Genomic DNA, 25,467 nt, shown 5'->3' with positions numbered 1-25,467 from the left:
TCATCCACATAAATGATTCATTATGAAACCTGCAGTGAAGCCTGAAGACACAACTGTGCTGCAAATGTAGGTATTGACTCTGCACCCTTATATTAGAGATGATGGAGGAGGCATTTGGAGGGCGGGCTTAAACAAAGGCCAAGTCGATGCAACCGAGACAGGCCACACAACATGATTACATTCTAAGCAGTATACAAGAAAGCGATAAACACATCTGGATATATTGACAATAAAACCCTTTCATGGATCGCTGAGAATTCTATTTTTAAAGAAGGGATGCTGATAAAGAAGCAAACTTGAGGAAAATGTCTAGATATGTCTCTTTGGGGGGAAATCTCAACACTGGTTGCCATGGTGACTGTCAGAGTGCCATGATCAGCAGCCTATAAGATCAATGGGTCAAGCTCAAGCAGGGCAGATAGGTTAAAACTTTGATTAAGCACAGAACGTGAACTTTAAATACAGACATGATTGGTTGGTAGGGTGGATAGATTACTGGCATGTAAAGCTGCAGGGATTATATTGACTAAAATAGTATAGTAAATGTATATACAGAATGTTTGCTATGTGGTCACGGGCGTTGCTAGGTCGTTATTTTCTGGTCCAAATCTAAGGAGCCCAGTTTTTAAAGGCTACAATTGAAATGTCCAAAATGTGCATAAAAATGTATATGATATATATTATATCCAGAATGTTGATATATGGTTGCTAGGGTGTTGCTAGGTGGTTACATTCTGGTCCAAGTCTAGGGAGCCCAATTTTAAAGGCCACAATTAAAATTTCCAAAATGCACATAAAAATGTAATATGATATAAATCATACTCACAATGTCTTTACGTGGTTGCTAGGGCGTTGCTAGGTGGTTACATTCTGGTCCAAGTCTAATGAGGCCAATTTTAAAGGCCACAATTAAAATTTCCAAAATTCACATAAACTTAATATGACGTATATCATGCTCAGAATGTTGCTATGTGGTTGTTAGGTGGTTGCATTTTGGTCTAAGGAGCCCAACTTTAAAGTCTAGAATTGAAAATGTCCAAAATGTCCATAAAAATGTAACGTAATATACATCGTAATTTGGGTTGGAACCATTTGGAACCGTAGTCCAACTTGGAACCATTTAAAAAATAACGATTTCATTGGAATCGTTTAGAAAATTTGTTTTCGGTTCCAATCATCGGTTCCAAACTCGCACGTTTTGGTTTCCATGGCCACCTGATTTCCGGTCCTTGCGCGCCCGCTTGTTCTTTTAGCCATGGAAGCCCGGTAAACGGCGCTCTGAAGTGTGGATTTATTTCACTTTTATAAAGCCTGGGTCGGCACAGTGCAACTAGTGTTGTCAAAAATGTCGATACTGAAATATCTGACAAGATACGACAGCCTGCTCAGTTTCTACAGTATCGATCCCAGCTGGACTCTCCTCTCCTCTCCTTCTCTGACCGACAGCGAGTTGACGCGCAGCCGCATATTCTCATTCAGCCCAGTTAACCCTCTGAACACGGCGAACGCGCGTTCTGCTGGACTTTTCCTTATGACAGCGTGTTAGTGTTAGTGTGTGTGATCGGTCTGAATTTCGCGTGGGATTGCACATAATTCTACGAATCCCCGCAGATTTCAAGCTCACATCTGAAGCGCACACACACATACCGTAATAAAGCCCCTCTGACATACAAGTGTAAATATTTGCTTCTTTTTCCAGCTTATTATTGGTCAAATACACTCAACCAAATTCTCAGTGCACATTTTGAAGAGTATTAATGTAAACACAGTCGTAAACAATTCATGAAGAAATGAAGAATGAGTAACAGGAACAGTGTTCAGGATCCATGAGTGCGGCAGTTCTTAAAGGGACAGCAGTTATTTGTTATTCAAAGTCAAACTACAAAAAGACAAACGATCACACTGCTCTTGATTGATCAACTTGTGTAACTTTAATGGTTTTATATGAAACCATTTAATTTTCTGCAAAAAACATTATCCAATGTTATTTTAAATTTAATTAGCCACTTTGCGTTTGTTAATTCAGTTTCTTACCTGAATGTTAGACCTACCTGAAAAAATAAAGCAGTCTATTTCATTTATATATTTTATTCTATTTTATTTATTTGTGCTATTTTTTGTAATATGTTTATTTGTTCTTATTTTATTACTGTTTAGTCGTCTTTTTAAATTCAATTTACCATTCGAAATCAAGCTTACTTGTGCTGTGCGTAAACTATTGCAACACAATTACCTCGTTGTAAAAAATACATTGAGTTAACAAATATTTGTGAGAATTTTAATAGTAATTGATCAATGTTTATATAGGAGAAAAAGCTTAAAAACTTTATCATATAAAGTGATCTCTTAAGAAGAACTTTTTGATTGCCTAGACTTTCAAAAGACAGACAAAAAAAAAATATATATATAAAAAAATATCTAATTGACCGTATATGCAGCGTCCCCCCCTCAAAAATCGGAATCGAGAATCGAAAAGAACCGGAATCGAACGTAAGAATCGAAATCAGAATCAGAATCGTTCAAATCAAAACGATGCCCAACCCTAATCGTAATGTACATCATACATATTACATTACTCTTTTAAAACTAACATTTATTAAAATTAAATTCATCAATATATGACATGGCAATACTGAATGTAAGGGAATTTTTCATCAAGAGACAAAAACTAAAGCAAAGCAACACCTTTTTTAACTGTTCCAGATTACGAAGAGTAAACATACATCAATTTATGCAAAATTGTTTGTCTATGCAACTGCTAGATTATCATACAGAAGCTATTTCCTGCAGCAACGTCCTTGAGACAGACGGGCAGACAGACAGTCAGACACACGGATCAAAGGGTTAACAGTGGGGGGCATATAAAGCATGGCAGGGGGGCAGAATAATGCAGCCGTGTGCCTGCACATCAATAAATGAATGCTTGTGGGAGAATCGCCCCGCTGTTTTCACCACAGCTAATCTAAGTGAATAAATAATGACCCCAGATACCTCATGCTGCATCCGAACACACGGCTCACTATGCAAGGTGGGAGCACTTTGTCAGGAAATGATGTGAGACGGACCTGTTTGTTGGTTTGTGCTTTTTGGCTTTCGCGCGTAAATGCATTTTGGCGGCAGGTACGGTGGAGATGAGATATGCGAATATTCCCTATGTGAGAGGAGCGGATTATTTGGCTTATTTAAAAGATGAATGAGCTGTCTGTGGATACTGTCATTTTTAAGGCTCATTCTTTCTTTGGTGCGCCAAATGACCTATCCGTATGCGCATAATTAAAGAGGAAACATCTGCTCGATGTGTTTTAATAAACATACAGCCAACCTTACGATTCTGATGATCACAAATAGAAATGTTTATGGAAATGTACTATATCATGACTGTTGAAATGAAGGACACTCTCCTTCTATATTTCTCTACTGACACTCACACGAAATATGAATATAACATAACCATGACATACTTCACTTTGAGCGTGTTGCATTTTTGATAAACCATGATACAAATCTATCAAAGGCTTTGAATAGCTGAACAGCCCTATTTACTGTCTTAACAAATGTCCTTGGTCTTTGTGCAGTATTGAATTTACTAAATGAACTAAGCAAATTATATTTAGTTTTGCTAGGACATTTCTAGCTAATTGCTAGGGTTTTAAAAGAATAGTTCACCCAAAAATTATTTTCATCATTATTTGATCACCCTCAAATGGTTCCAAACCTGTATGAGTTGTTTTGTTCTGCTGAACACAAAAGAAGATATTTTGAAGAATGTTTGTAACCAAGCAGATAGAGCAACCATTGACTACCATAGTATTTTTTTTTTAACCCTAATAGGGTAGTCAATGGTTGCTCTATCTGCTTGGTTACAAACATTCTTCAAAATATCTTCTTTTGTGTTCAGCAGAACAAAGAAACTCTTACAGGTTTGGAACAACTTGAGGGTGAGTAAATGATAACAGAACTTTCATTTTTTTAATGGGTGAACTATCCCTTTAAGGTTGGTTGCTGGGGCGTTTTAGGCGGATATATACTTAAGTCCCAAAAACAAAACAAAACGACACACTTTGAAGTCTCTACAATATTCTGTACTATTAATGTATGTATAATTTGTTATTTCGCCAGGCAATAGTATCCAGACTCGAGAAACTCCTTTTCTAGCATTCTGCACACAGAGCCAAATTTTTAACCACGCATGTAAAAGATGTAGAAGGACACCAGTCCTGTTCGATCCGCTCGGAATGGGATTGGAACCGACGTCTGTGGCATGGGAGGAGGGTGCGCTAACAAGGATGCTAAAGACAACAGTCTTTTACTAGCTTGACTACGTTACACTCACCCCTTTAAACCTTACTCCCATCCGGGTCACGGCACCAAATTGAGATCGACACACAACTAGTTTAAACAAGTACAAATACATGCATATCGCTGTTTTTATCATTCATCAGCTGTAAAAAAACGTGAAAGTAATTACAGCGATACATATTTTCATTGTCATTACAAATGTGGTTGTGGAGTGGATTCTGCTATTCTTCAACATTTTTAAAACTATACTTTTATTGTTATAGATATTGTCCTTGGTGTGGACATGCTTTAAACGTTTGAATTGAAAATGAAGAATAATTTGCTCTTTTGAAATAGCCTCAGCAAGCACCACTAATATTAACATAGCCTACCAGGTTTCAACCCCACACAATCCTATTAAATACAGAGAAAATCACTCTTGCCGAAAAGTTTCCTTTCCACAAAACAAAGACCACAACAAACAAGCCACCTCATAAAGCACTTTGATTATGACACAGACAAACTGTTTCAAATAAGCAACAAAGAACATCAGGCTCTTTAAACAGATGTGCTAGCGAGAACATGGGTCTCACTGTTTCAGTGCGGTGGGCTTGTCACTGCAGTCACCCGCATTTCTCACAATAATTAGCAGCTAAATGAATCTAAACCAGAAAAAAATCTGAGAAAATATTTACCCAGCTCAAGACCAAAGAGTTTGGAGTTCCCCCTTGACTAAACGCTGCTTATTTTCCCATAGGAACCACACACATATACCACTGTGAGGACCAAAGCTCCAATTAAATTCATCTGCTATACTAGATTAGCTCATTTGTTTGCTCAGAAGGTTATGAAACTCAGCACCTAATGAGCTAGCAATATCCGCTCTTCATGAACTGTGCATTAGAGGTTTCTCCGTTCTTTCAGAACAGCTTTTCAACAAGTTATTGCCTTTGGCATCAACACACAGCCAAAAAAGATGCCGTACGCTAATATTTCAACAAGTCCCTTTCTTTTGAATACACAACTTTGCTGTTTAGCATCGGAGTAAACTATGCTGTCTTATCTTACGTCAGCATGATTTCAGCTGTGCGCCTTCTCATGTGTGTAATAACTGGGTGTAAGACCTTCTGGTTGCTAGTTTTCCATCCTATTTATTGTCTGTGGTCTATGAAGTTGGGAAGGGCCCATGCTAATGTAGGACAGCTGTAATATATCTAGTCAGCTTTGAACTGCACAAAGCTAACAGTGCCGTTTTGTATTAAAGCAGCTGTTTGGAATTAAGTAATTCAATAATAAGTTGTAATACAAGCACTGGATATCCTATATGCATTTACAGTATCCGTTACAAGTTTTCAGGTCAATCAGTCACTATAAATACTGTGTATCAGCCACTATAAATACTGTGTATCATGTAGCATTTGTAGGCTATGTCTTGTCATTGTTGAGGCACTAAGGTCTACAGTATCTACGATGCTCAAAAAGTTTTCAAATGGCCTTGGTGGGAATTCACCAAATAGTTGTGCAACAGTATCTCAGCGCAAAAACATGCTAAACACATCCAGTCCTGTTTAAACAGATGCTAAATACAGTAAAACTTGCACTGTGCTTTATTGAAATTAAGTAATTATCATTCTTATTATAGCAAACTAGGCTAACTATAACAAAGAATGTGTCTGTTAGCATTAGCATTATTATCTTGCAGAGGTGTAAGTATACAGTGAACCTAAGCCTGAACATTATGCTACACAGAATGTTAATTTTATACAGAAAAGAACAAATGTGAAAATTAAAAATAGATGTCTAAACTATTAAATGAAAAGCCTAAATGGCCAAATGTAGACGTTTAGCTCTAAGCCAAGTTATGGCTCACGTTTCAACTAGTCTAAATGAATGTTTTAGACGTTTTCAAGGAACTATACCAAAATGGAAAATCCATTTTAAGATTGTGGTTGTGTTTTGTAACATAGTAAACAATTTAGACTAGCAACAACAAACCAGTTAGCTGTTGCTCATTCCAACTTAAAGCTACACTGTGTAACTTTTTTAGTTTATTCTTAGCTAAAAACACTTAGTTCTTTAAAAAATATATGTGCTCATTAATGTATATTTACTTCTTTTAAGTAATAAAGTATTCTCGTGGGTTTATAATATACCATTGAAAATACATATGGGTGAGGGGTTTGAATGCTGGTCACCATGTTGCCCCTCCATCTTGAAAGTACATTAGCCAAAGAGGGACATACCCGTAAATTCAAGTTTCGACTTTCGCGTTTTAAGACTCGATGGCACCGTGTCGAATGTGAAGAGGGCCGTGTTAATCTTGGACTAAATCACCCACCCTAGCAGTTCAAACTAAATCGGAATTGCTGGAACAGAAACTAATATTCTCTGGATGGTCATATACCTTTTCACTGCTAGATGGGGGCAATATCACACAGTGTAGCTTTAAGGCTTTCAGGATGGTTGTTGAAACATAATGGCTGGCTGACCAGATAATGAGAAGCTTAGATCAGTTAACGACATACTTGGTTATTAGTTAGTCCATGCTAACCTGAAAAATCCTCCCTCACATCTCCCCCTCCCCCCTATTGACAGAAATAAGAGAGGGAGAGGGAGATGTGAGGGAGGATTTTTCAGCTGGGACTTTTTACTAAGAAGTGCTATTCCGCCATATATTATAGTTCTCTTTTTAAATCTGCTTAGAAAAGCGCCACCTTTTATTTTGTATTCATACTTGATCGTTCAACTATTCGTGTAACTGTATTTAAATAGGGAAAACGTGGAGGTGTTTGGTCGCTTCTAACTTGATCTCTGTTTGGTACCATAGTGAATGAAATGGGCTTAGTGGGCTAAGCTAAATGCTATCAGATCGTCACCGCGCGTCAGAGAGATTAAGTGCACGCACTGAGACGAGAGAGGTATGTATCAACTCGTTTAAGTTAAGGAAATAAAATAGTTTAATATGAAAAAGCAGTAAAGTATCCCTTTAAGGCCAATTGTACAGATGAACACTAAACCCCATGAAACCACCTGGGAAGTGGCATGTCTTAAGCTCGATCTTAAAAACCAAAAGAAGTGTTATGGTGAGAACAAGGGAGAGTCCTCAGTGGAAACACATAATCTAATAGAGCTGTAATGGAGGATAAGACCAGTCTAAGACCACAGAGGAGGGAGAAAACACACACACACACACACACACACACACACACACACACACACACACACACACACACACACACACACACACACAAAACTAAGCAGGACAAATCAGTCATGGACACAACATTGAGAACGAGGCTGTAGCGTTTCACGATGATTGACAGTAAGCAATGGCCATACTTTTCCAATCCTTTCACCTATTATGTGGGTTAAAGTTTGGCAGTAATGGACAAAACTTGAAAGAGAGAAAGTGAGAAACTATGAACGACCCAAAAGGTTTTTGACTTGGGATAGTAGTCGCCTAAAATGAAAACAAAAACACAGTGTTTCCACAGTAACCTCACACATTCAGTTGGTTGGAGTTGGCTGACACCAAGTTATAAGTCATGCTAACATTTCCTCGGTTAACGCCACCATCCTACGAAACAGCCATTCATACACTTCAATGTGCAGTGGGAGGTGAACCACAACTCCAGCTAAGCATTTTCTTAAATGATTTTGCCTGCTCAATTTGACATTGTACAAATGAACCTGAAAAGTCAGAGCTTAAAATTGCATGTTTTGGACTGAGTAACAGTGAAAGCTCTGCCATATTGTGAACACATGTTTCCCACAATGTACCCATTGTTTATTACGACCAGAATATTTTTAGATGGCTAATACAGTATGCTCACTTAAAAAACACACACTCATAGTTTTTTTTTTTTTTTTTTGCGTCTTTCACAGAAAACATTATGACCAATTTTTTGGAGGATTTTAAATGGAGGAATATTTTGGCCAGAAGGGGGCAGTGTTGACTCTTTTGAAGAGGATGTGCTCACAGGCATATGCAATGTTTAGAATGGCATGCTAGCATGCTAATTTAATTTTTTTGTTGTTGCTATAGCATGTATATTGGCTTAGAAAACCTACAACAACAAAATTGACTTTCCATTTCCAATGTGATGATTGAACTAAGTAATATCAGCAGGGATTTGTCTCTCGACTCGTTGTATAATCATTATTTAACTGTTTTATCAGTCAAATGTAAAGACATTTTACACTCATTACAATTCAAGCATAGCATACTACTGTTTAAAAAAACTACTGTTGTTGTTTGAGTTACGACATACTAGTAGTATTCAGTACATAGAGCTAGTACGCATAGCATACTACCATTGTGAATGTTAGCATTATATTGCTGTTAGCATGTTTACATTTGTAATTTAGTCTATATTGTAGAATGCTAATATTCTATTCCAAACATAGCCTATAGTCTTTGTACCAACAAATGGGATAAAATGGAGAGAATTAGATTAGAAACAGATTAGCAAGATAGTCCATTCTTTCTGTGCAAACAGTTTATGTAGTGTGTGGAATCTCTGTATTAGAAAACAAAGCGTATATTTATAATGTCGAACTGATTTACTCTATTTTAAAGATAAATGGTTACTTAAACAACTTAAATGCCATCATGTGGCATTTAGGGAACCACTAAATCTTTATATTTCAGATAAAACAATTATTTTTGGCGTAATAAAAGGTTGTATTGTCTTAATACAGAGATTCCACAAACCGAAAGGAAAAAAAAGATTAGCAAGCTAGTTATTTTTCTCCTTGGTAACAGTGGCCTGTCTCCTGGACTACCCTGTGTTTGTGCCACTGGGGGCCCCCAGTATGGATGGTGCCAGCTATAGTGTGGATGGCAATGGGGTAATTTGTCCAGGGGGTGAGTGGGGAGTGAGATCTCTAACCTCTGAGCCAATGCTGGGGAGCAAATGAGGCCAGATTGGGGATGTATCTGGAATTATAAAACGTCCATCCAAGCAAAGTGGTCGTGGTCATTTTGTGTTGAGGAAGCCAAAAGAGAGTGTGTTTAAATGAACATGTTGATAGCGAAACCGCCTATATGCAAATGTTTATTTTGAGTGTGTTTTTTTTCAGGGAATCTCATTTGTGTCACAATAGAGCTCCAGAACTTTCTGAATGAAGCTTCTGTCCGGAAGAGGATTGGAGAAAAGCCACGATAATCCATGGCAACCATCACTCCTCTTGGCCATCTTATGAACTTCACGACCTCACAGAGTGGATAGAGACCTTTACGGACAGAGATCGGATTTGATTGCAAACAGTTACAATCAGTTTGGGACTTTGAGTGGACAAAAACAAAAAACACTCATGTTTGTAAAGCATGTCTTCAGCCAGATGGGAAAACTCATTTTCTTTCAATATAGAGCCGCTCAAAGAAATTATGATGATATAGCAATGTGGAAATCTTGCCAATAGGATATTCTTGACAGTTTAAAAAGAAAGTCTTTAAATCCAGAACAAAAAAAAAGCGTGCCCTGTCATTGACCCATTTTCATCTACCCATTAACATGCAAATTTGAGTTCTTCTGACAAGCGAAACTTACCTCTCCACCACATCTTCTCCACTCCAGCAGGTGTTTTCATCCATCACCACCTCCCCCTCGCACAGCATCTCCGGCAGGGTGGAGAAGAACGATTTGTACCGCTGGATGTACCCCATGAACTCCCTGCAGGAAGTTCAGGCTTTCAGGAAGTTATCAAAAAAGCATCAAACCAGGCCTAATTATACAGTACATCCAGTTCTGCCCCAGTCATCACGCTTTTCTAAGCAAACATGCCCAAACGCCGATAGATACAAGCGGCATACTTGTTTGTGACTGTTATTAATGCTGACAGCGTTCTTCCTTGCTCACACACGTTCATTTGATGTGAGATTAAATCATTAGAAAATTCTTAGAATGACAGCCATTATAAATAATTAGAGATCATTTAAAAAAAGATCTTAAGGGTACGATTGAACACGGTGAAACGCTACAACCTGGAAGCTTGTTAATTTCCCCTTCAATACACACTTACTTTGAAATCTTTTTCAGGCTTCTGGGCTTGTCGCTTTTGGACGGTTTCAGAGGCAGAGACCTGGGGTCAGCGACAAATGCAGATGTTAGAGGAAAGAAGACACTATATATCAAGGATGTAACCATGCCTTGAACATTGGGGGGGGGGGGGGGGCGGGGGGGGGGCGGCAATTATTGATATTCTTGATTCATTACGCAGCACTCTTTATGTTAGGATGACAAAAAGTAAAAAAATGTGTCCGGTCTGCCTCAGCGGTCTTACATCATCAATGACAAAATTACTGAGATGGCCAATCAAATTATACACTGGTCTGTTTGTTGCTAGGGTGACAAAAGTAAAAATGTAAAAAATTTATGTTGGTCAGCCTCAGTGCTCTCATAACTGTCAGAATGAGTGAGATGGCCAATTAAATCAAAGAAGGGGCTGGACATTGACTACATTTTTTATGAAATGTCACCATTTTTAATTGAAAATATGACATTATTTATGTAAATAATTACTGAACTTGATGTGACAGGAAATGTGCATTTTTACATAATATGCCTTACATAATTATCACTTAATTATCCATTGGGAGGGAGGGGTGTATTGGCCTTATTGGTTTATAAAAAGGAATTATATTAAATATAATTCCTTTATATAAACCAATAAGGCCAATACACCCCTCCCTCCCAAGCAAAACAAAACATTAGTCCCCCCAATGTCTAAGACATGGTTACGGCCTTGCTATTTATAAACTGAAGCATCTGTATGGAATTGGAATTTCTTAAAGGGTCAAAATGTTCAACAATTGACACATGCCATTTTCTCACCTTCTTTTTAGCGATATGTTCTCGTGTTGGCTGCCTGTTTCAGGTAATATTGTTGGGCTGGATGACGTGACTGAGGTTTGAAGTTCAATGGTGAGGTTTACTGAAGGAGTCAAACTTCTAGAGGTGGGACTGGCTGGAGTGGAGGAAACCGATTCAGTCAAGGAACCACAAACTTTACCTACCTGAAAGAGAGAGATAAGTAATCAAGATCCAATTCATTATTATGGGTGTAAGAGGAAAAAAAATCATAGTGAATGGCACAATTTAAGCCTGTTTGGATGGACACCAATTCAAAGAGATTACTCCATCTTGTGGCCAAAAATAAATGGTACAATAACACTACAATATTATTGATTTTAATTGGAACTATCTTCCACAATAAGCTCAAGATTTGACTGTATTAAACTGTACTTGATACTGAATTATAATACATTGACATTAATGTGTATTTTATTTTATTCAGTATCTCACCAATGCTAAATAATAAAAAAAATGCATCAAAATAAGCTGGAAATCAAAAAACAGTTTTGTTTTGCCGTAGTTGACATGTTTCCGGTACATTCCCGAAATTATTAAACAGAAAGCGGGTTTAAAAAGTGGTCTATGTGAGTGTGTGTAAACTTGTTTGTATTTGTATATCTTCTACAGCGCTTTATTTATCTAAGGATTAGCCGAACTTTCTCATTCCCCCTGCTCTGGCCTCTCGCTAGCTGCGTTGCATTTTGGGAAGGGGCCGGCCGGTTCACGGGAGCCGTCTTTGTCCAGAGGTGAATTTGCATGCAGGACATCAGGCTGATTGGGACCAGACAACACCCAAACAACTCAAGCAGCACCAAGATAGCGCCAGACCACATGCAGCGTGAGGGACTGGAGAGGCACCATAGTCCTCCATGTCAACGCTGGGCGCCACATATAGACATCTTATAAACAATTAAGTTATCACAAGTTATTCTTCAGTTATTCACATCTAAGACACCCCCACCCACCAAAAAATACTCTATGCTAATATGTAGCACAAATGCTACTACTTTTGCTAGCTCGGGACGTTGTGTTCTCAAATGTGACTGAATGCGATTTGTAATACAACATAAGTATTAACTGCATTACATTCCTAAAAGGGGTGTTACATAGTAATGTAAGTTTAAACTATTGTCTTCTATTGTGAGTTAATAAATAATAAAATACAACTCACTAGGCTATATAATCATGCAGTTACGATACAAATAGGCTTTTCAAGTTAGCATTTTTTGCTAATTCATCCATAACTTTGAGCCAAATTACAAGCTAGACACCAACATGGACAAGTAGGGTGACATTCCCTCTTCCTTGAAAACCATGAACCAAAGCTATGCAAGTTAAGTTAAGAAAGAGTAAAAGTACCACTTCAAATAAGGCTTCACTTACAAAGATGAATTAGTGGCTGTTAAGAGCATGAGCTAAGTGTCAAAATGATGTCTCTATATGTCCAACATAAACTCTGGGTCCTAAAGCAGAAACACTGGCCCAAATTATAACTTCAACGACCTGTCTTAGGGTTGCATCTAACAACTTTTCTAGCAATCTGCTGTCCAACCCTTAAGAACTGAGGAGGGGGGGGGGGGGAGTTTATGGGGGCTGCGGTCGGGGACTTAAGTATTAATATCTCCTATTCTGACTGGCAAGTCTATGCTCTTTGAGACAGATTTGTGGCAATGCGGTCTTAAACTTGACCTACCCTTACAGAGCTGTCATCACCGGGACAGGATAAGTGCAAAGCCGAGCTGTCACGAAACCCTTGACCCCTGCGGCCCCTCAGCCATAATTCCAGTGAAATAGTCAAGTGAGAGAGACCGGCAGACGGCCGTCATATGCCATGCACACAGACTCTGGCGTTGATGGTATGAATAGCTTCAGGGTGGGCGGCTGGGTATTCACTTACAGACAGCCACACTGTCATGACCAACACATTTTTTTTACAGAACGTGTCATATTACCACATAATCATGCTCCTAATCATTGAGCTAATAATAAATCCCTTGCAGATATAATAATCAGAGCTTCATAGGCTAAAAGCTCATTTACAAGACTTAAGCACATGCAAATACAGCAGATTAGCATGTGCAAAACTTGCAACTGCACAGCTTATGATTGGCCGAGCCGAGACATTTGATATGCACCAATCAGCGAACATGCTGCTGCAAGTTCATGCATGCTAGGCCTGATTAGTCCAGCATATGGTGTAGCTCATTCGTGGAATAAAAATAAGTGTGTTCTATGAATCAGAGAGTAGCATGACTCACCACAGCGCTGAGATGTGGCCCGTGGAGTTGCGCGGTAAGGATGGCATCATTAATTCTTTCCCGGATGTGTAGAAGTGCCAGTTCCAATTCGTATCCCCCTGCTAGTGCCCCACTCAGCCCCTCCAGCAATGCTACATAGCGTCGCCAGGGCCCATCCAGCTCAGACAGGCCTGCCAGGCAACCTCGCATCACATTGAGACACAAGCCTCCGCACGGCCGAATCAGGGTCAGCCCGCGGCAGTGCGGACAGAACAACATCCCCACCAGCGCACGTCCACACTGCCTTGTCATCCCCACCGACTCTGTGATATTCAGAACCTCGGCACCCATCGCCAGTGCCTGACTGAGGGCACGACCAGCAACTAGTGCCCTAGACAGTTCCTGAGCAAGTGCATGTGGGTGAGGGCCAAAGGGGTTGACGTCATGCCGTGTGGCGCGTAGGCACTCGCTTCCTTCCGAGGACCAGGTAGAAACGGGTGAGCCCAAGCCAGGATTGACCAGGTGTTGGTATACCAACGGGAAGAGTTTGTCATAGAAACTGTGGACAGAGTGTTCCACAGAGATATTGGCATCGCCACGGAGGTAGAGATCAAGGTCAGAGAAGAGGGTAGACAACAAAGGTCTTGCATCTTGAGAAATTGTCTCGTAGGTGCTGTCAAAGAGCGAGTAGGTATTGTTTAGGGTGAAGGAGAGTAGGGAATGGAAGGTATCTGTGGAAAGAAGAAATAAAAGAGAAATTCTAGATTTAACAAGCGCTAAAAATAATTTACACAAACAGCTCTTTCATAGTCAACCTAGACACATATACATTCGAAACTTGAGAGGACTAACAATTGCGGTAATTTTGTTTGACATTTACGAGAGGGTCAAACATACTAGTCCGTCATACTACACCTCTGCCTTGCTTTACATTGCTTACAACTCTTTCTTATGCATCTAATCTCTCTTTCCATTGGACTAATGGGAGCTGACAACACTTAATCCATGGATCTTTTGGACTGGCGCTATTGGGCTGAAGGTTAGTTTGGAGATATGTGACACATGCGACTAGCTTATGACCAATTTTAGCAGTCAGGGAGACATCTTATACCTCACTTTGCCTACGGGTTGCAAATGGAAGTAGGGAATCATAGTCAGTACAGTGCACATTATTTACAATGGCATATTAACTTTTGTATGACATGTGACAGACGGGTACTTAAATCGACAGCTGGTAGAACCCTTCAAAGTACAGTTTGCTTTAGTGTCATCTCATTCACAACAGCCAAAGCATTCCAGCTCTGTCTTATTTCTGTGGGAATGACTAGCATGCTAACAGCAAGCCTAAAGTTATGATTGCTCTTTATTGGTGGAGGAACAAAAGAACACCTGTTTGGCCAACGATACTAAAAGACACCCATATGGAACTTTCTATAAACGGACTTTGAAGTTTTGCAAGAAAATATGCCCAAATGATGCCTAAAAATTCAGGCTAGGGTCTATCTTGGCAACTATATCCAAACACCTCAGTATCAGGTGACATGGCAGGGGATTATGCCTGGATCGTGAAATGGGGTTCTTCTCATATGGTTTCTGGCCATTGAGGCATGTGGGGGGAGGTCACGCAGTTTGCCTGGGTCACCGAGAGCGTCGGGAATCACCACAACTGACCTCTAACCTCTGGGACAGCAGAATGCTCTGAGAAGATGGATAGAAGGGTCAGCTTGAATGACTGTACTCCTGATAGCTCTATTAACTCAGTGCCTGTTTGATTTGATATGGGTCCTTCTTTTAAAAATATCAGTGTCAGAATAACTTCCCTCACTGTACAGGTCTGAATTTAGATCAAGAGAAGGTAGCACGCAGTATTTTTAGTGCCTTTTAGGCTCGGAGAGGATTGTTGGATAGTTAGTATGTGAGTAGCATAGGCTGGATTTGCTTTAAAATGGAATTACTCCAGTACAAAGGGCAGAGATGACTTCAAAGAAATAGTTCACCCAAAAATGTGCGCACTCTTAACATTTTAACAGTTCATCCTCTCAATGTTTGAAGGCAGGTTTGACATCAACAACATCCTACATCTTTGGTTCACACGTTTTAATATTGGCATAATTTTGGACCCTGACAGTCCTTGACCTTCGGCAAGTTTTGGGTGAACTAATTCTCAAACAGACACATTCCCAAGTCCAGAGTCCATAAGGTTTGTACTTAAATTATTACTTTTCCCCTCAAACACACAGGCATATAGACAAAAAGCGATCTACATTAAAAATCCTCTTTCACGTGGGAATGAAAAACACTTTACAGACCTTCTTTCTTTTAAACAGGACACCAGCTACAACCATGCGAAAAGTAGCAGAAAAGGACAACTGATCTTTTCAAAAGCTCTCATTATAGAGCAATACATTGAAGTGCAGTGAGACGGATCGCCACGGATACGCCAAGAATTTCAACATTTCTTTTTTCGTTTGCTTTAAACTCGTTAAATATTCACTCGGCTGGCAGCAAATAGAGAGGACAGTGACTGTGCCCTTTTCCGATGAAACTGAAAGGGTTTTTGTGCAAGTTTGGAGGGACAAATTGGATGAACTTAAATATTTGGTTGGCGGAGATTTAGAGTTGTAAATCTGAAGCTAACATGGTTTATAATGTCATATGGTAGATAATGATATGCATGGAGCTAAGTATGCGTTTGTGTGTGTGTGTGTGTGTGTAACATCTTTTTGTGCGTTTTATTCAAACACTGATTCTGAAAGGCCTTGTCCTAATCCAAAAGTACCAGTCAACCTCTAAGAAACACATGTACCGCTTCACAGGAGACCTCAGGCAGATAAAGGATCATTCTGTGAGCATGAAAAACAGCAGACAAAAAGCAAATCTCCAAGTAACCTCGGAAAGTCACAGAATACGACGCACAGTATGAGATGTTAAACACCATGCTGCAGTGTCTCCCATATAGGCGTACAAAGCGACAGCATGTAGTGAACGTTTGAACCACCTGCTGTGTCAGGGACTTGATCCCATGACCTGCTGCTCCCGCTGCAAATGCAAAAAGCACATGACCTAGTATTTATTTGACAAAAGGCAAAAAAACTCAATATCGATACGAACCCTGGAAGGCAGAGGCATGGCCCAGGATAAGATATTTGAGTTCGAAGCTATAGGAGAGAATGTTTTGGAGTGTGTCTCTCTGGGCGGCGGCATAGTAGCGCTCCTCCATCTTGCGGGTGCAGCATGTGGGACCCTGGTGTTTGCAGATGAGAAGATCTGCATCTGTGGAGGATTAATAAAGGAACATGATTCAGTTAGGGGCATTTTCACAATTTGAAAACTTGACATATGTTAACCTCTCCAAACTATATCACGTCTTGAAATAAAGTTCTGATTATAGTATTTATGCATACAATTGTTTGGTTTTTAGCTTTTCTACATTGTAAAAAAAACAACCTATTAATTCAACTTAAAAAAATAAGTTTAGCCAACTTGAAATGTGAAGTTGCACTGTGACAATTTGCATATTTGAGTTGACTAAACTTAAAATGTTACGGCAGCACGAACACTTACTTACAAAGACCATCATATGACATGCAGGAAAACAAATTGTAGGCTAAATTGTGCAAAGGATTTACTTATTTGTTCCCTCTATTTGCGTAATTGTGCGCATGATTTATAAATCAATGGAATTAATTAGTAAATTGCGTGCCCAATTTAGCAAATCAAGGGAACGAAAGAGTAAATAGTCCGCACGATTTAGCAAATCAAGGGAACGAAATAGTAAATTGTCTGTACAATTTAAGAAAACGAGTGAAGGAAATAGTAAATTGTCTGTACGATTTAGCAAATCGACAGAACAAATTAGTACATTCTCCACACGATTTACTCCGTACTTACTTTTTAAAGTTGAAACAACCATTTTTTACAGTGTATTTTTTGACATTTTAGGTATTGTTTTGTTGAAGTTCAAATTTAACTGAAATGTTGCTGTTTAATGGGGGGTACCATTACAACAACTTCTGATCATTAATCAGCAAGTGGATTTGGTGTGGATCTTTTAGAGTGTGTGATATATTTAATATAAATTGAACACACACTCTTAAAGGTGCATTATGCAACTTTCCGTCCACTGGAGGGCGCCTATTCAAAACAAATGCGTAGTTTGATGATGCAAAGTGTGAGCGCAGCATCTTGGGAGATGTGGTCTTCTCATCACAGCCGGTGGAAAATAGGACTCAGTCAGAAATCACGTTCATGCATGCGGTTATTAACATTATTGTAGTCTAAAGCAGAGCAGGACCGAATGTTGTGGACCTGAGCACAGCTGCTGGAGCGATTGTTAAACAAATACCCGCCTCGCGAATACCGGGACTTTTATTATGAAGGGGCGGCAGACAGTCGCCGGGCGCCTGCACTGATCCGCTCTTCCGGTTATGATTTTGAGGTAATGGAGCTCTGTTTATCATATTAGATACATTTAAGTGTGTTTAAAACGATGTTATGACGTTACTCCATGCGTTTACTTTTTCACACTGCTAAGAGTAAAGCGCTCCTGCCAAATAAAAGCCGAAACTGAGGGTAGCGCAGGTATGACGCAATTGACAGGCGACTCCCTCAAACGCAATGCTGAAACGTCCCTGTCCTTAGTTAAAATAGCAATTTTCTCACAATTTACAAATAGTTGGAAACATCTGGGATATTGTAAGAACTCAACTGAACAAAATATATAACACTGGCCTAGTGGTTTTAGGATATTTTACTGCAAAAATACTACATAGTGCACCTTTAAATAACCCCAAAAACATTTTTAAATGAGATTTAAGATGTCAGGAAAAAAGTATAGTGTACAACTTCCCTAATTTTAACAGTTTTTATAACATTATTACAGAAAGTGAACCTAAATTGAAAAGTTCTGGAAAAAGTGACAAGAACGACATGGTTTCACAGACAGGGTTTAGATTAAGGCAGGTTTAGGCCTTAGTTCAATTAGGACATTTACACACATGCTTTTATACACATGCCTTTAAAAAACAACAAAAAAAACTAGCCCTTCTGGTGTGCATCTTGAAACAAAACAATAGTACTGACATATTTTAAGATCAGTGGTCAGTGAGGTCAGTGTAAGTTGCTTTTAGTTGAAACAACTCAAACAGAGGCCTGTTGCATAAAGCTAGCTGAACAAACTCTGAGTTCCAGAGTAGGTTTAGAATTGACAAATCCAGATAAATCCAACCTGGTTTAGATCAAGTTCAACTGTTTCTCAAAGCTCAATATAAACTTTCTCTGTCAATTTAGGTTTAATCCAGAGTTAGCGATCAATTCTGAAGCGTGTACACCTGACAGTGTGACACGTGCGGCAAACAGCCAATCACAGTGTCCGTTTGATTCACTTCTCTTCTAAAGACTGAGATAAGGCAGCTGAAAGATGATCTGCCTTTATCAATGCATGATGTGAATCAAAGAAATATGCCTAATAATTATAGGTTCACAAAGAGCTCAAATGAATTCACATTGTTTAAAAGAATTATGAAAGCATGTATTATATGTATATTACTATTTGGCTACTTGTCAATTAATATCATATTTATATGAACATAGTATATGAATTCAAAGTGATTATAATTCATATAATATAAATATAATAAATAAGTAGCACCAAAAAATGCATAATTTTAATTTCTAAAGTTCTCATTATAAACTGCTTTATTTCGGAAGGAGAGGTACAAAGGGTGTGGCTTTATTGCATCTTTACTTGCAACTGATTGGTCCAGTTTGGGTTTGTGATCTCTAACCCAGACTAAAACCTGCTCGAGAGCAGGTTAGCCATGTAGTGTAAGTGACCATTGTAATGAACACAGATAAAAACCAATCCACCTTCTTGAGCCCAATAAACCAGAGTTTGCTCAAACTAATCTCGAACTTACCTGGGTAACAACTGAAACCAGCTTTGTGCAACAGGCCACATGTCTTTTAGTCTGAGACTAGGCTTAAGCTTTGTCTGTGAAGAACAAAAAAATACAGCTACTATAATCAATTCTTTAAAGCTACTAAAATTTTTCTAGGCCTTTTTTCATTTAAATATCCTATGGGACAGAAATAACATACAGTATGACTGTACAGCAAGAAGATTCATGTAAAAGAGAGCACATGTGATCAAGACAGACGATATCTGCTCTGTCAGTCACCCTGCCCTATCCTATGTGACCAATTTTACACCAATGGGACCCCATAAGCCACGCATTAGAACAGCTGACTGTGATCACCAGCATTCTGCTGACCTCTCTCACCTCCTCTGCTCAATACACATGGAGCAATGCCTTGAAACGTATGTACTAAGAATAAAACTTTTTGTAATGGTCATACTTCTCAAATGTATCCTTTTCATAAACAAGAATTTGAGACAAACTGAATATGCCCAGCTTACAATACCTAGGAACTCCCAAACATTTTTGAGATGACTTCTATTCAGGAATGCGTTTTTGATTTAACACGAAATGCGGAACATGAAAAACATTTGACAGTCTATCCTACACTCCTGTTAATTTTGTCAACACCACTGACATTTCTGATTTATGCTCTGTCATCAAAATGAATTATTTCTTAGATGACATTTTAGGTACACTTTACATTATGACAATGTAGCCTGTAGATAAACATTTAAAAAATACTAATAAATTAGGTTTAAAAAATAAAACAAATCTATTTTTCCAATAATTATTAGGCTATGATGACTTCATAATAAAAATACTCTTTTGAAAACTTTGTCACAATTTTAAGTCATGTGCATTTTATTCAAAAAGGTCAGTTTGGGCAAGCTGTTGTGTTTGAAATGTTAGAAATTTATATTTAATATTAATTACACTAAAAATGCTTGGTTTAAAACAACCCAAGTTGGGTTGAAAATGGACAAACCCAGTGAATGGGTTGTTTTAACTCAGAGATTGGGTAAAATGTTTGTTTAAAATAATGGCTATAGGCAATTGCTGTGTTTATCCATTTTCAAACCCAACCTAACTTGTTGTTTTTAACCCACCATTTTTAGAGTGTAGGTTTATGTTTGTTGTCATTCGTTAACTTTTCAGGTATTGGTATTGTTTTTGCGTTTCGTGTTTCCCGATTCAAATGTAGTTGAAATTAGCTTAATAGTAAGTAAGATTATGACAACATGACCAGCTATTGGTCGGGTGTTCAGTTGGCTGTAGCTTTGTCCTTGGTAGGCTAAGTAAACAAATTAATAACAATAGAAAAAAAGAAAAAAAAAACAGTTGATAATAATGTGTAGAATATACGTCTTTAAAAACCGCTTCCCACAGTAACACTGCAGTATGTAAACGAACCTGTTGCCGCGGTCTCCGGAACCCATCTTAATGAACCGACTTGACGCAGCTGGAAAGCGGTTTTTACCTCATGACAGCTCTGCGCACTGGCGCAGTGAACTCGCCATACTAACACACTGGAGAGCAGGATCCACAACCAACATACACGCGGTACTGTCCTGCGGAGCATTGCACCATCTCAGTCCACAGAAAGCCCTCTGAGCCAATGTGTGAAGAATAAATAAAAATAAATAAACAAGTCAAAATATTATCCGGAAGAGATGGACATTTAAAGTCGCAATTAAGTATCCAGGGAGAAAGTTTTCCAAGCTGGTGGATCGCAGGGGCTTCACATGCTGCGTGATTTGATAGACTGGTCTGGAGACATGTGAGGAAGGGCCTGTGTGTGTGTGTGTGTGTGTGTACCCAATGTGGAGAAAGAGACTTCTGACTGCCAGTTTTGTGCGCCCAACACCCACTGGACCCCCTCCCTTTGGGATAGATAGATAGATAGATAGATAGATAGATAGATAGATAGATAGATAGATAGATAGATAGATAGATAGATAGATAGATAGATAGATAGACAGACAGACAGACAGACAGACAGACAGACAGACAGACAGACAGACAGACAGACAGACAGACAGACAGATAGATAGATAGATAGATAGATAGATAGATAGATAGATAGATAGATAGATAGATAGATAGATAGATAGAGATATTTAGTGAAGCAACAGCTTACAATTATAAATAAATAAAACTCATATGAAAAAAGGATCAAAACCTCTATAAACATTGCATTGCACTTTCCTTGCACAATAAACAATGTTTGAAAAATCCTGATATAAAATATTAAAAAGGGCTGTTTGGAAATGGATGAAGGTTTTGCACAACCATCCTGAATATATGAATGTATTTCAACAATTGCACAACTGCAAATGAATGTAAAATATAGAAAATATACAGTTTTCATGTTTTATGGGGACATTCCATAGACAAAATTATTTTTAAACTGTACAAACTGTGATTTATCCGCTAACCCTAAACCTAGCCATCACAGAAAACATTCTGCATTTTTCCAAAAAAAAAAAAAAAAAAAAAAAAAAAACATCACTTATTCTCATTTATATGCTGTTTTTCTCATGCGGACCAAAAAATGTCCCAAAAGGATTTTGGATGTTTGCCATTTTTCCCCCCGGACTTTATCCCCATTACCCCCCTCCCCCTTTTCTTTCTTTCTTTCTTTCTTTCTTTCTTTCTTTCTTTCTTTCTTTCTTTCTTTCTTTCTTTCTTTCTAATATGACTTTTATGAATTTTAGTCCCAACTGTATAATGTATACTCTAAAAAACATGTTAATTTTATTATGATTTTATAAGGTGTTCCTCATGGGAACAAAAATGTATGTCCCTATCAAAATTTACTGGCATTATCCTTGCGAGGACATTTGGTCTGCATAACATAGGGAATACCAGGTACACACACACACACATGTTGGTCTATGTGGTTTACAGGGACTCTCCATAGGCGTAATGGTTTTCAGACTGTACAAACCATATTTTCTATCCCCTTACACTGCCCCTGCCCCTAAACCTACCCATCACAGGAAACATTCTGCATTTTTACTTTCTCAAAAAAACATCATTTAGTAGGCCTATGCTTTTAAGGCAATTTGAATTATGAGGACATTTGATATGTCCTCATAAACAACATTTATAGTGTAATACCAGTGTAATACCCATGCAGTTATACAAATTTGTGTCCTCATAAACCACATAAACAGGCTCACACACACACACACACACACACACACACACACACACACACACACACACACACACACACACACACACACACACACACACACACACCGTGGCGTAACTTTGTTTTAAAAAGTGGGTGGGACATAAATTGCGTATCATATGCACGTGAAAAACTGCGTAGCCTACTATATGCACGCCAAAAGTCATTTCGAAATTAGCTTTGGCGTGCATGGTAGGCAGTTTTTCGCGTGCATATGATATGCACTATATGGCGTATTGGGGGGTTGCATTGCTGATACAATGTTATATCAGATGTAAAATATGTACAATAACAATTGCAGAAAAATTAGTATTAAGATGTCCGGAAATCAATTAAGTTCATTTATTGATATAGATCTCGTTTAATTATTGCATCTAAACACAATAGAGCGTTGTGCCAAGAATTTTCACCTGAATAAAGGCATATAGATTTACACACTTAATCCCTGGTCTAGTCTGTTAAACTTGTTAGAAGTTCTCGTTTCTAATCTGCCCTCGTAGCCTATTTTTTCTTAGCCTGACAAGCCAGACCCACATCAAGATGATAATATACAGCTATGTGACAAACTCAATTCAAACTTCTTATCTGAAATAAGCGTTATAATGTTAAGTCGCTAGGAGGCGCAATATGATAATTTCACACAATATGACGATATCATTACAACGCTTCTCCGCTAGATGGCAATATAAAGCAAATAAAGTGTTTTTACCCGACACTGAGAAGCAGAAGGAATAAAACAAGCATGCTGTCATGTTATGCGGTGCAAGTTCACACTTGGTGACAGCCAAACGACTATGAAGAAACATGGCTGGGAACATAAAAGATAAAGAAGCATTTCAACGCCTGAACTTCCTCTATCAGGTTAGTGAGATTGGGTTTCAGATCTATTAATTTAATCTCCAAACATTCTCGTGATGTTTTCTCGGTCACAGGCTGCTCATTGCGTTTTGGCTCAAAATCCAGAGAATACTGAACTAGCAAGATTTTACTGCTTCACTCAGAAGACCATCTCCAAACGACTGGTGCTCAGACAGTGAGTAGTTTCTGGATTTTAAATAAACACATCAGTGATGAAAGTTCAACAAAGCATGATGTTTTTTTTGTTTTGTTTTTTCTGACAGAGATCCATCAGTGAAGAGAACTATTTGCAAGAAATGCTGCACTTTACTAGTACCAGGTGTCACATCCACTGTAAGACAAAAAAGTAAGTATCTATCTTTCTATCTCTATCTATCTATCTATCTATCTATCTATCTATCTATCTATCTATCTATCTATCTATCTATCTATCTAATCATAACAATGAATATTAAATCTTTAATATTGAAGGAGGACCATGGCGACAACGTAAGACTATTGTACGATGTTTAAGTTGTGGACTGACCAAACGGTTCCCAAACAACCCAAAATATAAATTGTGGGTGGATCAGCCGGAGGCTCAACTAGAAAACCAGACATCACAAGGTAAAGATGATCATTAACACAAAAGTGTGCAAAGTCAGAGAAGGTCCAACAGTCATAACTGTCATAGGACATCAACTGTCAGAATGCTGTCATCTTTGCTTCATGGACACTTGTGGCGTGACTGCCAAACTACATTAGGATTTGAGGGGAAAAATATCAATTTTGAGGTCTATTTTACACCTATAAACATGCTCAATTTATTTGTTGCTTTAAAAAAAGAACACATTGGTGTGAGAAATATTTCAGAGTATCCTAGCAGGGAAAGCTAAGCTAAGCTAATCGGTTAATGATATCCTAATCTAGCTAATACGGGTATGTTTAGCGGGCTAATCAACAGTATGGAAAGCTAATTGGCTAACCAGTGAACTAACTGAAAAAACAGCAACAAATAATGCTACAAAAACAATTCCTGTTTGTAGCACTGAAAGCTAAGCTAGCAGGCTAATCTCACAAGTTTGTCTTACTAGTATGTTAGAATATGCCAATCGGTTAGAAATAACAATGCTTATCGACTAACCAGCTAACTGGGGAAAAAAACGTGGTTTGTTCAGCTAACAAGCTGATTGTTTGTTTTCAAGCAATATTCCCATTTGTAACAGTGAAATCTACAAGAGCATGCAGGCTAATCAGATGATATGCTTATCAGTATTTGTGTTACACTAGCAGGTTAACAGACTGTATGCTAAGTAAACAGGCTAATGGTATACATAGGAACAAAAACTACTACAACAAATGTTTATTTTACTATTCATGGCTAAGACAACATGCATCTTAAGCAATTTTGTACAAACAAGGTCATTTTTAGCATTTAATTTAGCTGCTAATATTGCAAATACATACCGTACAGTATCTCTTTTTTTATGTCTACAGATGCTGGTCCTTCATCGAAGTCCACAAACCAAGGAAAGAAATCTGATATTTCAAGTGGCTCAGCGTCCACAACAGCGAAGACTTCGTCTACAGCTCCAAAAAATCTGATTAATCCTTCATGACAGTCATTTTATGAGACTGCGCACATGCGTTGATATGGCTGGCAACAAAGTGACTTTATTTTATTTTTATTATAATGTATAAATTGAAGTTTTGCAGCCTTTAGATTTAAAAAAGCCATTTTGTTTCCCTGAATGTGCAATATTGTTTTCCTTCCGCATTGAATGGATGTTATGAATTGCAATAAAGTACTGTAAAAGGCTGATTTACATTGCTAATGACTTTTTATTCTGTACTTATTGTGCATGCTTAAATATCACTGAACTCTGCACGACTTTCTTCTAAAGAAGCTTTTTCTATTATGACCCGGGGCGTATGGAAACCTGGTGGGAATTCAGCTGAATACATAAAATTGATTGATCTACTGTTGCTAAATGATCTCTTCATCCAAAGCATCATGCGGATCTTTCACTTAGACATGCTCTGGAATTTTATTAGTAACTTTAATCCTTTTCAGATCATTTTGAACGATTGATTTTTTTTTATTCTCCAAACTTCTAAAGCCTTAATGTTTTCCAGTCAGT

At 38.3% G+C, this 25,467-nt stretch overlaps 2 protein-coding genes across 2 annotated transcripts in view; one reads left to right on the top strand and one right to left on the bottom strand.

Annotated features, from left to right (window-relative positions):
• gpc5b (glypican 5b) overlaps nt 1-21,093 on the bottom strand; it is a 53,963-nt gene extending 32,870 nt beyond the window's left edge. The window contains exons 1-6 of the mRNA XM_067415758.1: nt 20,704-21,093; nt 16,484-16,645; nt 13,394-14,103; nt 11,115-11,296; nt 10,303-10,362; nt 9,831-9,953 (exon numbers count right to left, since the gene is read on the bottom strand). Of these exons, the coding sequence (XP_067271859.1) occupies nt 9,831-9,953; nt 10,303-10,362; nt 11,115-11,296; nt 13,394-14,103; nt 16,484-16,645; nt 20,704-20,872 (1,406 nt within the window). The 5' untranslated portion in view covers nt 20,873-21,093. The remainder of the gene's footprint in view (nt 1-9,830; nt 9,954-10,302; nt 10,363-11,114; nt 11,297-13,393; nt 14,104-16,483; nt 16,646-20,703) is intronic.
• Nucleotides 21,094-23,192: 2,099 nt separating this feature from the next.
• rpp21 (ribonuclease P 21 subunit) lies at nt 23,193-25,148 on the top strand. Its single transcript, XM_067415759.1, has 5 exons — nt 23,193-23,350; nt 23,422-23,522; nt 23,611-23,693; nt 23,819-23,953; nt 24,824-25,148. Exons 1-5 carry the CDS (start codon nt 23,294-23,296, stop codon nt 24,943-24,945), a joined length of 498 nt encoding a protein of 165 aa, XP_067271860.1. The 5' UTR covers nt 23,193-23,293; the 3' UTR covers nt 24,946-25,148.
• Nucleotides 25,149-25,467: the final 319 nt, after the last annotated feature.

The sequence above is a fragment of the Pseudorasbora parva genome, chromosome 14 (assembly GCF_024679245.1).
Source record: "Pseudorasbora parva isolate DD20220531a chromosome 14, ASM2467924v1, whole genome shotgun sequence".
NCBI lineage: Eukaryota > Metazoa > Chordata > Actinopteri > Cypriniformes > Gobionidae > Pseudorasbora > Pseudorasbora parva.
This window is presented reverse-complemented; position numbering and strand designations above follow the sequence as displayed.